This window comes from Equus quagga, chromosome 2 (genome assembly GCF_021613505.1).
Source record: "Equus quagga isolate Etosha38 chromosome 2, UCLA_HA_Equagga_1.0, whole genome shotgun sequence".
NCBI classification, from domain to species: Eukaryota; Metazoa; Chordata; class Mammalia; order Perissodactyla; family Equidae; genus Equus; species Equus quagga.
In genome coordinates, this window is record NC_060268.1 from 41,721,905 (window position 1) to 41,736,460 (window position 14,556).

General features: G+C 55.2%; 1 protein-coding gene across 7 annotated transcripts in view; it reads left to right on the top strand.

Annotated features, from left to right (window-relative positions):
• Positions 1-14,556, top strand: part of DUOX1 (dual oxidase 1) — a 37,727-nt gene that overhangs the window by 15,256 nt on the left and 7,915 nt on the right. For 5 of the 7 annotated variants that reach the window (XR_006887479.1, XM_046653392.1, XM_046653394.1 and 2 more), the window contains exons 18-31: positions 369-554; positions 2,618-2,843; positions 3,107-3,200; positions 3,479-3,654; positions 5,566-5,635; positions 6,063-6,188; positions 6,698-6,876; positions 7,214-7,444; positions 8,010-8,109; positions 8,353-8,402; positions 9,824-9,951; positions 13,176-13,329; positions 13,745-13,977; positions 14,225-14,383. Coding sequence is in view for 6 of the 7 variants with exons in the window: in XM_046653392.1 (XP_046509348.1) it covers positions 369-554; positions 2,618-2,843; positions 3,107-3,200; positions 3,479-3,654; positions 5,566-5,635; positions 6,063-6,188; positions 6,698-6,876; positions 7,214-7,444; positions 8,010-8,109; positions 8,353-8,402; positions 9,824-9,951; positions 13,176-13,329; positions 13,745-13,977; positions 14,225-14,383 (2,112 nt within the window). In the remaining variant the exon portion in view is untranslated. Of the gene's footprint in view, positions 1-368; positions 555-2,617; positions 2,844-3,106; positions 3,201-3,478; positions 3,655-5,565; positions 5,636-6,062; positions 6,189-6,697; positions 6,877-7,213; positions 7,445-8,009; positions 8,110-8,352; positions 8,403-9,823; positions 9,952-13,175; positions 13,330-13,744; positions 13,978-14,224; positions 14,384-14,556 lie in introns of those variants that run through there. The other 2 variants (XM_046653395.1, XM_046653396.1) reach the window with 2 other exon arrangements.

Here is a 14,556-nt window from a genome sequence, read left to right on the forward strand (position 1 = left end):
AGGTCCTAGCTGGGAGTCCTTGGAAGAAGCTGGGCCCTCTTTCCTGTCCCTGGATTTCAGGATCTAGTGAATTGCTAGAGATTTTGGAGGGGAGTTCAAGCAGAGGCTGGTCTGCAGCTCGGGCTCTTTCGGGCTCGCGGTCCCCTCCATCCATATGGAATAGAGAGGGAAGAAAGGCTTTGTACACGTGCCTTTGAATGCTACCTCTGTACCTGTAAGCAAGCCACTTAACCCCCCTGAGCCCAGGGGATAACAATATCTCTTTTGCAAAGGCACACTTTCCAGTGGCCCCTTGACGAAATTCATGTCAATCGCCTGGCCTCAAGAGGCCTTGATAATGGTTGCTCTCCCCACTGCCACCTCTGTAGGTGCTGCTCTTCAACCTAGAGGAAGAGCGGCAGGCGCTGGTGGAAAACCTTCGGGCAGCTCTGAAGGAGAGTGGGCTGAGCTTCCAGGAGTGGGAGCTGCGGGAGAAGGAGCTGATGAGGGCAGCTGTGACGCGGGAGCAGCGGAGCCACCTCCTGGAGACCTTTTTCAGGCACCTTTTCTCCCAGGTGTGTACATGGGATCAGATCTGTCCTTGCGTGTCTGCCTGTGGTGGTGCCCGTACCTGTGGGAGGCCCTGGGTGACTCCAGGGAAAGTCAGAAGCCCTGAGTTCTCAGCTAAGAATCAACTCTACTGTGATTTTGGCCAGGTGGCCTGACCTTTCTGTAAAGAGATGCTCCTGCCCCCATCCCTATCCTGCTGCCCCCATCCATGAGGCTCCAGGGAGGCGATCGATGCTGGGGAAGAAGTTTATCTGCATGTCGCTTATCTCTCTCCTCAGAGCTGTCCAGGCTTTCTGCCCTCACTCTTTTCATCCTGCCCAAAAGGCTGCAGAAACTTAGGGCGAGACAGGCAGTGTGGGGCAGCGAGAGCCCGTCCTTGAGGGAGTGCCACTGCCAGAGACTCCATGGGGCATTAGTGCCCACCTTGCAACTTCTGAGAGCTATTGGGAGGATGAGGGGAAGCAAGACAGAAAGAGAAATGCAAGGACTTGAGTCCATCTCTGGCACGAAAATAAAGGCAGCCTGGGAGCAGAACAGTGGAGAGAAGCTTGGGAGATAGAAGATAAATACAGCATGGGCCCCCCTGAAGGAATTTATCATCCCACCGGCAAGATGGGACATTCACAGAAAGGAAGATAACCGGCAAAGAATGGCTACTACAGAAATGATGCCGGAAATAAGTGATCTAGCAGTTCAGAGAAGGTAGCAAGGCTTCAGGCTGGAGTAAGGTCATGGCGGAGGTGAGATTTGGCAAGGACTCAAAAAAATTTGGAAAGATTTTGCCTCAGAAGAGAGGAGCAGGAAGGACTGAGCAGAGGTGCTCAGTAGAAAGGCAAAAAATTAATGTTTGAGAAGGAGCAGGGTTGGCTGGCTGGGGAGAGGATGCATGAGGGAAGCTACCATTTAATGGTCATTTACTGGCCAGGCACATGACTTATTTCACTTACTCCTCAAACAAGTTGAACTTGAGTGTCAGTAGAATGGAGGGACCCCCCGCTGGGGTGACTCACTGCCAGGGCCCGGGCAGGAACTGGACACCTCCGCTCTGTGCAGCATCCATGAGGGCTATGGGGACTCCCTGTGCTGAGGGTGAGGGTGTGCTACCAATCGTTTCTATTTGCACAGTGCTTTCAGCTTTCAAAACATTTCCACACAACCTCTCTTGCTGATTCTCACAATAACCCTGTGAGATAAGTAGGGCAGATGAGGAAATGAATGCCAGATGACTGAAGAGATTTGCCTGAGGTCACGTAGCAAGCAAGTGGCGGAGCTGGGACGTGAACCTGTGTCTCTTGCCTCCCGCCCCTGGCTTTTTCCATGGAAGCACCTTGTCTGAAGCAACAAGATTTACCTCATGAAACTGTAGCCAGGCTTGGACCAGCGGGCCCCAGTTGACAGGCAAGAAAGACAGGTGCTGTGGCCTGGGGCCTGCCTGCTTCCCTCGCTGTCTGTTCTCCTCATGCTGGCGCAACCCCTGGGTAAGCTGAAGATGGCCCATGATGAGAATTCCCCTTTCCCCAGCTGAGGCTTTTTCTCAGTCAAAACTCCTTTGGATGTAAGTAAGAGAAACCCACACGAGCTGGCATTGACAAAGGGTTAGTTGACTCTGAGGATATAGTGGTGTTTCTGGAATTCCAAAGGGAGGACTGTGACCTGGCCTGGAAGGGACCGGGAAGGGGAAAGCTGTCAGCAAACAAGGCCACTCCTCTCTTAGGCTGCCTCCGTTTTCTCTGTGCCTCTGCGTCTGAGCACTTGGAGGAACAGGGTGGGCCACAACTTCTATTTTCTTTCGCTCAGGTCAACACAGACCTAAGACGTCTCAGTCCCAATTCCAGATCTCCTGCTTGGGTCAAGTGTGCATCCCTGGTGCAATCAGCTAACGCAAAGGGCCAGGGGGCTGTAGAACAAATGGCCCCAGGGACCACCCACAAGGCTGCTAGGGTAGTGCTTAGGGGTCGGGGTACTGGGCAAACGCCTTAAAAGGAGACTCCTACGAGCCTCAACTGGCCTTCAAGTCAAGGAAGCCTTGTCCCCTTCTCGCCCTCCCTCTGCTCCTGCTCGAGTGCAGGTACTGGACATCAACCAGGCGGATGCAGGGACCCTGCCCCTGGACTCGTCACAGAAGGTGCGGGAGGCCCTGACGTGTGAGCTGAGCAGGGCCGAGTTTGCGGAGTCCCTGGGCCTCAAGCCCCAGGACATGTTTGTGGAGTCCATGTTCTCTCTGGCTGACAAAGACGGCAATGGCTACCTGTCCTTCCGGGAGTTCCTGGACATCCTGGTGGTCTTCATGAAAGGTGGGGAGGAGGGAGTGATTGTCCAGATAGGAGAAGATGGAAGGGGCTGGAGACAGAGCCTGGAGTGTAGCTGACCTGTTGGAGATAGGCAACCACAGGTGTCCAACCACGGCAGACATCTGGGAGTGCCCAGGCAGGGGTCAGGAAGCAGAGACACTCCTTGCTGTGTCCAGCAGTGGGTCACACTAGTGTGAGGCCCCTTCTGGCCAGTCTGGGGTTTGGGCAGGTGAGCTGGGGCTCTCATGGGATCGTCCTTCTCCCAGGATCCCCTGAGGAGAAGTCTCGCCTTATGTTCCGCATGTACGACTTTGATGGGAATGGTCTCATTTCCAAGGATGAGTTCATCAGGATGCTGAGGTTGGTTCTATGGGACAGCCAGGAGAATGGGCCAGAACAGGGACTGCCGGGGGAAAGAGGTGGGACATGAAGGAGGGAGCAGGAGGATAAAGAGCAGAGGCCTCTTCCTCTCACCCATACAGCTAGAGACCATTGTGACTAGGAGGGGGCTTGGGATTTGGCCAGTGGAGGCCCTCCCATGTGGGCTCTGACCACCTGGTGGGATAGCCAGTGGGCCCTTGTATCTAGGCCCCAGGCCCCTTATCAGGCCTTGATGGTTCCCCTCCCCCCGGCCCCAGGTCCTTCATTGAGATCTCCAACAACTGCCTGTCCAAGGACCAGTTGGCCGAGGTGGTGGAGTCCATGTTCCGGGAGTCCGGCTTCCAGGACAAGGAGGAGCTGACATGGGAGGACTTCCACTTCATGCTGCGGGACCACGACAGTGAGCTCCGCTTCACACAGCTCTGCGTCAAAGGTGGGGCGGCCCAGGGGGCAGGGCTGACTATCCCTTAGGCACAGCAGGTACATACCTAGGGACTGCATACTTTTAGGAGCCCACAGAAATGTTTTAATTTCTTTTAAAGTCCAAAGAAAAGAAGGAAGATAATAAATATGTAAGAACGTATTCAGCCTGGATTATATTCTTTATATCAACATAATTGTAAGATACAATTTTTTTTAATGGAAGAAGGGGCCCAAGAAGGCAACAGTGCCTGGGGCCCCCAAAAGTGCTCATGCTGCCCTTTTTGGTGGGGTGGGCAGCATCAGGAGAGGATGGGGGATGGCAGCTGGAATTCTGCTTCCTTGTCGAAGGCCTTTATGGCTGGTGCCCAGGGCAGGGGGGGAACTGCCTCCTCGTTACAGCCCTACCTGGACCACACCCACCTCAGCTGGGGTGTCCTGTCATGGGGGGTGCTCTGGTTTTGTCACTTTATGCTCTGGAGCAGAGCTCAGTAAATGTTTCCTGAGTGCGTGGAGACACACTTCTGTTGTCCCTCCCCCTACTTCCTGCCCCACCTGTGTCTGACTCAGGTGGGTGGGGGCTAGAGTCAGAGTGAGGAGGGGGCTGCTAGCAGGCAGGAGGACTGTCTGTGGCCTGCTCCGAGCTGTTATAGTGTCTTCACAGTTCTCGATTCTCACTGGGACATGTTGAGACCAAACCCAGCTCCTCCCAGGATTATGAGAATTTGGGGGAGCTGAGCAGCCCAGATGGGGCAGAGGGGCGAGTTAGACAAGACACAGCTGGGCCTCTGTGGGGCAGGAGGCGGGTGGGAGGGGGCAGGGGTGGAGGGTGGAGTTGGGAGAGTGCAGACCCAGCCCTCCTGATTCTGCAGCTTCCACCTTTCCCAGGCTGCCAGGGCAGTGGGCACCTGGGCCTGAGGGCAGAGCAGGACAGGTGCCTGGAAGGAAACCCGGGCCAGAGTCCGGGACATCCAGCCCCTGGGGGAAGGAGAGGACCAGGCTTGAGGAATGAGGATTAAGTAGACAGCATTGAATACTCTTTTGTTTTGCTTTTCATTGTTGTGCTTTGTTGTTTCCTCCAAATTTTACTCTGAAACATTTTAAACCTGCAGAAAATGTACAAAAATGATACTAGGAGTGTCCCTTTACCCTTCACCTAGATTTGCCATTGGTTACCATGTTGCCACATTTGCCGTTTGCTGAACCGTTTGAGAGGATAGACATCTATACTTTGTTTTAACACTCTGATTTCATTCAGTTCAGCTTGCTCTCTTTCTGCCACTGGGCTCTAGAACAGGGTCATCTTCGGAATTGGTTTAGCACTTGGAAGTGACCTGGAGATTCCCAGGCCTCCTTGAGAACCTGGATTTGCAGCTCAGTCCTGCCCTGCCCATCAGTGCTCAGCCCAGACAGGGAACAATGGGCGGCTCCTGGGAGGGTTCCCCCCCGACCCCGACATTTTATTGTGAACATTTCAATACAGAAAAGTGGAAAGAATTTTTTAGCGATCTCCCATATACACACCACCTAGATTCTATATTTAACCCCTGGGAGGGTTTAAGCAGGAGGGTCTTTCGCAGGATTTTTGCGGCAGAATGGTCTTGGCAGGCAGGTTGCATATAGTTCCTGCCCTCTACCTACCCCATAAACCTGATACCAGTCCCAGGAGTGGGACTGAAGGTGGACACACAACACACTCAGGGGAGCCTGGCTGGCCAACTTTGTTTCAGGCCTTCTCCCGACCCACCCGTGGCTGGGTCGAGCTCACACTGGGGACACGGGCTGAGGCTGGGGCACTCAGAGGCAGGGTACTGGCCAGGGATCCCCTACAGTGTCTGGACCTGGGGTGGGTGCTGTGCCTTTGAGCTGGCTCCTCCCAGGCTCTGGGCCATGAGCTGCTCCCTAGCCCAGCTCTGCGTTGCAGGAGTGCAGGTGCCTGAAGTCATCAAGGACTTCTGCCGGAGAGCCTCCTATATCAGCCAGGAGAAGATCTGGTGAGCCCTCAACTGGGAATGTTGGAGGGAGGGCTGGGGTTGGGGAATTGCCTTTTCTCTTCCCAGAATGAGTGGGATCAGGGTCCCCCCAGCCCATGCATTACCTTCATGCAAATTAGAAAAAGGCACTCCTTACTCTGGGCAGACAGCCCTGCACCAGGGAAAGCAGAGAGCCTGCTGGATTTCAGCACTCACCTGCTGCCTCGGCCAGATGCCCTTGGGAAGGGCACAGCTGTATGTGACGGCCTTGGCTGGGACCCCCAGGATCCCACTCATTCTCTCGCTAGGTCTCTGAGGGAATCCTGCTGTCCCCTGGCTGAGAGCTCTGACCCTTCCTCCACAGAGGGGGTCTGGAAGCAGACCAGGGGCAGCAGTGGACCACGTGGCTCAGGTGGCCAAGGTCCTGTCTCCCGCATTCCTGTTCTAGTCCCTCTCCCAGAGTGAGTGGTCGTTATCCCCGCAGCGACGTTGAGGTGGAGCTGACACCACAGAAACTGCAGTGCCCCATGGACATAGACCCGCCCCAGGAGATTCGACGGAGGTTTGGCAAGAAGTACGCCTGCTCCTCCCCTTTGGCCCGGGCAGTTGATCCATCTCCTTGGCATGCATACATTGATTCTATGGTGTAAGGCACTGTGCTAAGCACTGGGGGAGCAGGCAGGATGAATAGTTCTTGCCCAAGAATGTCACAGTCTGATGAGATAGTCTGGTACATTGATAATTACAATGTCCTACTGAGGAATGTTATAATAGTAGTAAGAGCAAGGGGCTTCAGAACTCAAGGAAGTGCTCACCTCTGCCTGGGAGGTCAGGGAGGCTTCCAGGAGGAGGTGTCCTTTGAGCCTCCAGTAAAAGGATGAGAACTGGTAGGAGCTGGGAGCTACTGATGACCACTTCGGAGGCTGTCCCTACACTAACAGCCGGCTTAAGGAATGTGGTATAACCTTTGGGGTCTGAATCCTGCTTGGTTTGAGTAACTTGACGCCCTTTTTTCCCCTCTGGGGAGCAGGGCTGCACTAGCGTTGGGTCCTTAGCCCAGAGCCAAGGCTTCCTGTCTCCCAGGGTAACGTCGTTCCAGCCCCTCCTGTTCACCGAGGCTCACCGAGAGAAGTTTCAACGCAGCCGGCGCCACCAGACGGTGCAGCAGTTCAAGCGCTTCATCGAGAACTACCGGCGCCACATCGGCTGCGTTGCCGTGTTCTACGCCATCGCGGGGGGCCTTTTCCTAGAGAGGGCCTACTGTGAGTGACAGCCGCAGGGGGGACAGGACTTACAGTAATTGATAGCCCTGGGGCTGGGGCCTGCGGTGAGTGACAGGCAGCCCCAGGGCGGGGCTGGCAATAAGCGACAGCCCTGGGGGGCGGGGCCTACGGTGAGTGTCGCATGCTGGGGGCAGGGCTTGCAATAAGCTACAACCGTAGGGGCAAGGCCTGCTCTGGATGCTTGGAGCCCACTGGAATGGAGACTGCGGGGAGGCGCGTTGTAAGTGGTGGCGAGCCAGGCCCTGCGGTTGACGTCCGTCAACAGCGCTCTGTCCTCTGCGGGGCTCCCAGCTTACCTGCCTGGGCCGCTCCGCAGACTATGCCTTTGCGGCTCACCACATGGGCATCACAGACACCACCCGTGTGGGCATCATCCTGTCGCGGGGCACGGCTGCCAGCATCTCCTTCATGTACTCCTACATCCTGCTCACCATGTGCCGCAACCTCATCACCTTCCTGCGAGAGACCTTCCTCAACCGCTACGTGCCCTTCGACGCCGCCGTGGACTTCCATCGCCTCATTGCCTCCACTGCCATCGTCCTCACAGGCAGGACCTGGGAGTCCCTGGGATTCTTCCCATGTCCTCCTGCCCCCTGCTGGCTTCCCCTCTCATGAGAGCCCCCTCCTCTCTACCTGCACTTAACTTGAGTGTAAGTCTGGGATGTCCTTCTCATAAGGATGGAGGTGGCCCCGGCAGTGGTGTGAAGTAGGCCCAGGAGCCCCTCACTGCCCCACCAGTGCCTCTTCCCACACTTTCAAGGCCACCTTGCCAGCCTCCAAATGATGAGTTACTAACACCCCAGAGTGAGTGTACGTAATGTGTGATCTCTCCCAGTTTTTACATTTTAAACCATAATTCTGTGACAGAAACCAAAGGAGTGACCTTCTAATGGTATAATTTCAGACTCATGTGGTTTGTGTTCATGGATGGTGTGTATACAGGCCATGGGGAGAACAAGAAGTCCATTAGAGATCAGAAGTCCAGACCACTAGGACCCTTCTTCAGGCCCCCAACTCTGGCTGGCTGCTGTCCTCCTCCTTGGGTTGAGTGGGTTGAGCACCCCCACCAGGCTGCCCCCAGGCTCACTCCCACCTTGTTTGGTCTTCCTTAGTCTTACACAGTGCAGGCCATGTGGTGAATGTGTACCTGTTCTCCATCAGCCCACTCAGCGTCCTCTCCTGCCTCTTCCCTGGCCTCTTCCACAACAACGGGTGAGTGTGTGTGTGTGTGGTGGGGGGAGGGGATTCTTTGCAGGTGGAAAGAGGCAGATTCGCTTGGCTCAGAAGAGAGTGTCACCTTCCAGGTGATAGGACAGACGATGACCAGCCTGAGCCCCCGGTCCCAAGTCGGCAGAAAGGGAGACTGGTGGTTGGGTTGGGTGCCTCCTCTGGACGGTCCTTTCTGGAAGTCCCAGACATCTCTCAGGATCCTTCCTTGCTTTCTCTTCCCCACAGGTCTGAGTTCCCCCAGAAGTATTACTGGTGGTTCTTCCAGACCGTGCCAGGTGAGAGCCCTCCCTGCTCCATGAATTTCTGGGCCCGGTTCTGAGCTCCAGGCTCTGGGTTCTGTCTGCCACGGGGCAGCCCAGGCGCACTCACTTGGCTCTCACGCTGAGCCGGGCTTTGCCCTGGAGCCCTGAGGACTCTCCTGGGCAGTAGGAGATGTTTTCCAGTCCTTCTCTCAGGAGCTTGGCTGGCCTCCCATCCCAACTCTGAACAAGTTCCTCCCTCTGTGGAATGGGAGTGGACTCCCTCCACCCTCCAACACACACACCTGCCATGACAGCGCCTTTGAGGGATACTGTGCCCCAGCTGCATGGGGGAGGGACCAGGCTCTTTGTCAAGCCAGGCAGAGCCCCGCCCCCCTTGTACTCTGTCTCGACAAGGGCTGTTTAGGGGCATTTTCCTAACTCCTCGTAATCACTCACTTTAGAACTATTAGCTGTGAATCTGTTCAAACACTTCTTGAACCTATTTCTATTTTCAGTTTGTTCCGTCCTTGGGGTAACACTTTTTCTACACTCGCTCCTCTCTGTGAAATACAGCATGGTTTTTCTTATTTTTTTAATCCTGAAACGATCTGCTTTGAACTTCAGAGAGTGCTTGCTAATTCCTGTGCGCTGGGATTTAGCGGATAAGGCTGTGCTGATGCGCTCTTCTCTGGTCAGGACATTACAGGCTTTGGTTAGATCCCTTCTTAACCTCTGCTTTTCCATACTGCAGGGCTCTAATCTTCCTGATTTCCGCCTGTCTCCTCCTTGATCAGCTGAGGGGCCATTCTCTGGTCCCTGCATTCCCACCCTGGCTTCAGCATTGCCCTTCTGTGTACCCCAGCCCTAGGATCCCTGGTGAGAAGAGAGGTCCCCCCACCAACTCCCGGCTGGATGCAGGGGGCTGTGGTGGTCTCACTCCCTCACTCATGGTGCCAGTGCTCATGCTGTGTGCTGGAGCAGCCAGGTGGACTGCTGTAGGGACACAGATCAAGCCTTGGCTCCATGAGGGCAGGGCCTGCAGTGTCCAGAGTCTAACCTAGAGGGGCCAGAATAGACACCCCGTACATGCGTTTATTCAGCACATGTTTATAGAAGGCCCGTGGTGTGCCAGGCCCTACACTAGGCACTAGGATTCAGTAGTGAACTAGCTTAGCCTCGTCCCTGTACTTGTGGACCTGAGAGTCAGGAAAGTGACAGACACAAAACAAATAATGACGCAGGTGCTTGAAAAACAACATCATGACAAGGTCTATGAAGGATGTGTAGGATCTGTTGAGATGAAATGTACCTGTGATCAGTCGTGTGGGGGGAGAGGAACAGAAGGCGGTTCTGGGCTTCCCCACTCCCTCATAGGACAGTGGAGTGGAAAGGGGACCCTGACCTCTGGCAGCCTCAGAATAGCCCTGCCCCTCTACCCCATGTTTATTTTGCAGGCCTAACGGGGGTCGTGCTGCTCCTGGTCCTGGCCGTCATGTACGTCTTCGCCTCCCACCACTTCCGCCGCCATAGTTTCCGGGGCTTCTGGCTGACCCACCACCTCTACGTCCTGCTCTACATCCTGGTGAGGGCTCTCAGCTCTGAGGCAGGCTAGCGGGGTCTGGGTAGGGCAATCCCAGGGGGGCAGTGAGGGCTGAGACATCAGCTCCCTGTCCCCTTAGTTATTTCAAGTATCCTCTTCACTTCTCACTTAAAAGATGGGGTTATGGAACGGGCTCTCAAGTAGACTGAGCCCAGTTTGTGACACTTGGGAGATGGACTCCCTGCCATGGGTTTTGCGGTGGTAGCCCTACCAGGCTGATCTATGTTCTTCACAGACACCCCCACATCATTTCTACCCAGCCAGTCTCTCCCCACTTTAGATGGCTGCTTTGGGCTCCTGCCTGGACTGCCTACAGTCAAGGGAGCATCACCCTTTTTGAGAGAAACCTATCTTTACTGAGTTCTGCCATTTTTGTTCTGATCCTGTTTTCTGGGGTGTTAGCCACCCCACCCAGCTAAGTGCCACCTGTAAAGTTAATGAGCTTGCTCAAAATGTCTTTACTTGGACTGTTGATGACATGGATTGTTAACATTCAACTTGTCCCCTTTCCTTGGTAACCTGGGCTCCTGCCTCCCATCCTTCCCATTCTCTCCCTTTTCCTGTCCTGCTCCCTTCACTCTTCCCTGGCTTTGACATCAGCTGCTTCAGCTGGCTAGTTCCAGAGCTGACTCCGATCTGTGCCCCTGTGTCATGGCTCTGCCTGGCCTGCCTTCCTTACGGACACAGGCAGTTCCCCAAAGTGCACCCCCAGGGCCTTGTTGAGAAGCTAAACCAAGTCTTAAGGCCCTGATGTCCCCACTGATGATAGCTTGGCTGCAAGCATTCAAGAAGTGCACAGCGCATACAGCTGCCCTCTCTGTCGCCTGGCCCCAGGCAGGTGACACAGGGGTCTCCCTTGTCCTGAGACACAGGGAGAGTGTCCACTATTGCCTGGGTCAGGCTGGCGCCTGTGGTCAGCCCTGCCTCTTCTCAGGTGTAGTTCTGTCCTCACTGACAGGTGGGGGGGTCTGTTTCCACCTTGCCTGAGACTTGGCACTTCACAGTTCTGAAAATGACTACCCAGCCTTGGCTTAGGGTATTTCCTAGAACTCTTAATGTTTGTTTCCAAAGAAATCTCTCCCTTCTTTGGAAGCCGTGGCTAATTAATCCTTCCCTCTCTATTTTCCCAATAATGGGTGGAGCCTTGGGGTTACTGTTTCTGTTAGGGGTGGAGATGATATTCTTGTTCCTGGTGAAAAAGCAGCTTCCTTGAGCTAGATGGGACACCCAGAAGAGGGGCCAGACTGGTTCCCTGTGACCAAGACCCCTTACTGATTTATTCCTGGGTTTGGGGGATAACTGGGGTTCAGAGCCACCCTTCCTGCCAGCAGGGAACTCAGCAGCTCAGAAAGGTACAGGCCCTTCTGCTGGGCAGTCCTAGCCCTGGCAGATTGGGAATGGCTCACCTGGGGGGAGATGGGGGCCAGACCACCACTTCTTTCCCATTTACACTTGACTTCAGGAAGAGAAGTTTCAAGTCAAATACCCAATGTGGAGTAGACCCTAGGGAAGGTTGTGCAGGCCCTGATCCAGGCCAGAGAGGGTGGGGCTCGCAGAAGCTGAGCTGGCAGGCTGTTCCTCCGGCTCTCCAGCTCCTCAGCCAGCCATGAGTCTGCAGCAGTTTTGTGGTTTAAAAGTAGAGCCAACACCAAATGGGGAGTATAAAACAGAGGGGTATGATGTCACCCTGACATTGCTCTCAACCTGATTGGATGTTCAGGAAGCCTTGGGGGTGGGCGTGGGCTCCACAATGAAAGAGAAACTTGGGGAACTGGGAGCCAGTTCAGAGAAGAGCCCAGAGAGGTTTAAGTGAGTCCTTTGGAGAGAGGCTCCAGAATCCAGGAACACTCGGCTGGGGGAAGGGAGAGCTGCCTGAGGAACCAGAGTTCAGTTTCACAGTTATCTCCGGAGGGTCTAGCCTGTGCTAGTTCTGTGCTTGGCCCAGCAGAGGAGGGGAAGACTCTGAGCTCTGCCCTCAGGAACTTAGGATTTGCTGCAGAGACAAGTGCCACACACGAGAACTGATCAAAATGAGCAGAGAATATAGGACTAATTGTGAGCTAAGTGTTCCAAGAGTATACTACAGGAGCTCAGGGAAAGCAGTTTCATTTGCCCCAAACTGGTTTGCAAAGACTTTGGGGAGAAGATGGGACTTGGGCCAAGCCTTCAGGAGAGAGAAGCTAAGGTGTGACAGAGGGCAGAGTGGAAAATGAAAGGCCATCCAGGTAGAAGGAAGGGCCTGAACATAGGGGCAGGGCTGGGAATGATGATGGAACATTCAGGGCACGGAGGAGACGGGCCTGGCTGCGGATGGCCACAGGACCCCCGGTGGTGGCCAGACATGGTGGACCTGTGCCGCTGCAGCTGAAGCCGAGGGACTGTGGCTCCATTGAGGCCGTGCCATGTGGGAGAGTTGGGAAAGCGTAGAAAGAGACGAGCAGAGGGTGAGGAAATGAGGCTTGGGCAACAACAGGATTGGAGGTGGGAGAAGGAACAGAGCCAGTGCAGGAGGTGGGAGTGAGCAGCCCAGACGGAAAGGGGGAGAAGCAGCAGAGCATTGTTGCAGCCATGGCAAGGAGTGGGTGGTCACTAGTGCCACAGGCTGCCAAAGGTGGGAGCGAATGTGGTCTGAAAGGAGACCTCAGGGTTTGGCCAGCTGAGAGCAGGTCCTGAGAAGAGGTGGAGGTGGGAGCCAGACTGAGCTGACTCAGGAGCAAGCGAGTGGGAAGGAAGGGGGCAAGTAGTGTCTGACCATGTGAGACCAGCCTGTCGGGGAAAGGACCAGAGCTGGACAACACCTGTCAGTTAATTTATGGAAAAGGGGGACTGGTGAGGTGTTCTTAGTCTCCAAAGGGAGAGGAAAAGTTGGAGAAACTCCTTCTTCGACTCAACAGGTATTGAGTGTCTCCCATGTACGAGGCAGAATCTGCTAGGAGCTGAGAGCATGGTGGCAAACAAGATGGACACGGTCCCCCCTTCTATAGTCCAGTGGGGCAAACAATAGCAAACATGTCAATGAACGATGAAACAAAAGTACTGTGGATGGGGGAGTGGTTAGGTTTGGGAACCTGGAAGGAGCGTGGCAGACGGTGAGGCAGGGATCAGATGTGCAGTGGGAGAAGGAGGCAGAGGTCTACAGCCCGAGCTGGCCTCGGACCCTGTTGTGGATGTGGCTGGGTCTGAGCTCCACTCTTCACTCCATCTAGCTTATCATCCACGGCAGCTTTGCTCTGATCCAGCTGCCCCGTTTCCACATCTTCTTCCTGGTCCCGGCGCTAATCTATGTTGGGGACAAGCTGGTGAGCCTGAGCCGGAAGAAGGTGGAGATCAGCGTAGTGAAGGCGGAGCTGCTGCCGTCAGGTACAGACCCAGAGGCTGTCAGGGGACCAGATAGGTGGTACTGAGGAAGCTGATAGGGCACGTGCAGAGTCTGGACCTTGCAATCTCCTGGCCTGGCCCAGTGGAGTTGGCAGGGGCCCTGGGGTGGCAGGGACAAGGGAGCTGGTAAGAGAAGCTCTTTGCCCGGGGACCTGAGCCTCTTTCACAACAGAAGGAGGAGCAGCCCAGGCCAGCCTACCCCTTGCCCTGCTGACCACCAGCCCCGGCCCCTCCTCAGGGTGGACACAGCCCCAGAGAGGTAATGACTTCTGATGGGGGGAGGCCTCCACTGTCATATTCCAGAAGTAGAGCTGCAGCTGCAGGTGAGGGAACTCTCTGGAGGCCACATTGTTACTGGGTTCAGTACAGCAGCCTCCCACCTACCTCCCCTCCTCAGGAGTGACCCACCTGCAGTTCCAGCGGCCCCAAGGCTTTGAGTACAAGTCAGGACAGTGGGTGCGGATCGCCTGCCTGGCTCTAGGGACCACTGAGTACCACCCTTTCACGCTGACTTCTGCACCCCATGAGGACACGCTCAGCCTGCACATCCGGGCAGTGGGGCCCTGGACCACTCGCCTCAGGGAGATCTACTCACCCTTGACGGGCAACGGCTGTGCCAGATACCCGAAGGTGCCCAGACGCAGGCCACATGTACCACATGTTCCCACATCCCCTATCAGGCTTTGGTCCTGCAGCATCAGACTCCCCACTGTGTTCCTTCCCTCCCCCCCTCCAAAGACTGGTTGTTCTAGATAATACCACCACCCCCTTCTTCCCCCTCACTCCATAAACCTACTGCCTTTCCCTGCCTCCCATTTGTGGCTTCAGAACTATAGTGGTGGCTGAGCTTAACTCAAACCCACTCCCCTCTCTGCAGCTGTACCTCGATGGACCATTTGGAGAGGGCCACCAGGAGTGGCATAAGTTTGAGGTGTCAGTCCTGGTGGGAGGGGGCATTGGGGTCACCCCCTTTGCCTCCATCCTCAAAGACCTGGTCTTCAAGTCATCAGTCAGCAGCCAAGTGTTCTGTAAGAAGGTGAGTACCCACTCCTCCCGCCAGCCCATGTCCCCTGCTCCCTATCACTGTGTCCACCTGTGCCTGTCTCTCCTGCCCCTGTTCTTGGCCCCCCTGATCTGGACAAGGCCACATTGGCCCGACCCCAGGGTGGTCAGAATATCTCCAGACCCTAAAGGACAGAGTTGGTTTGC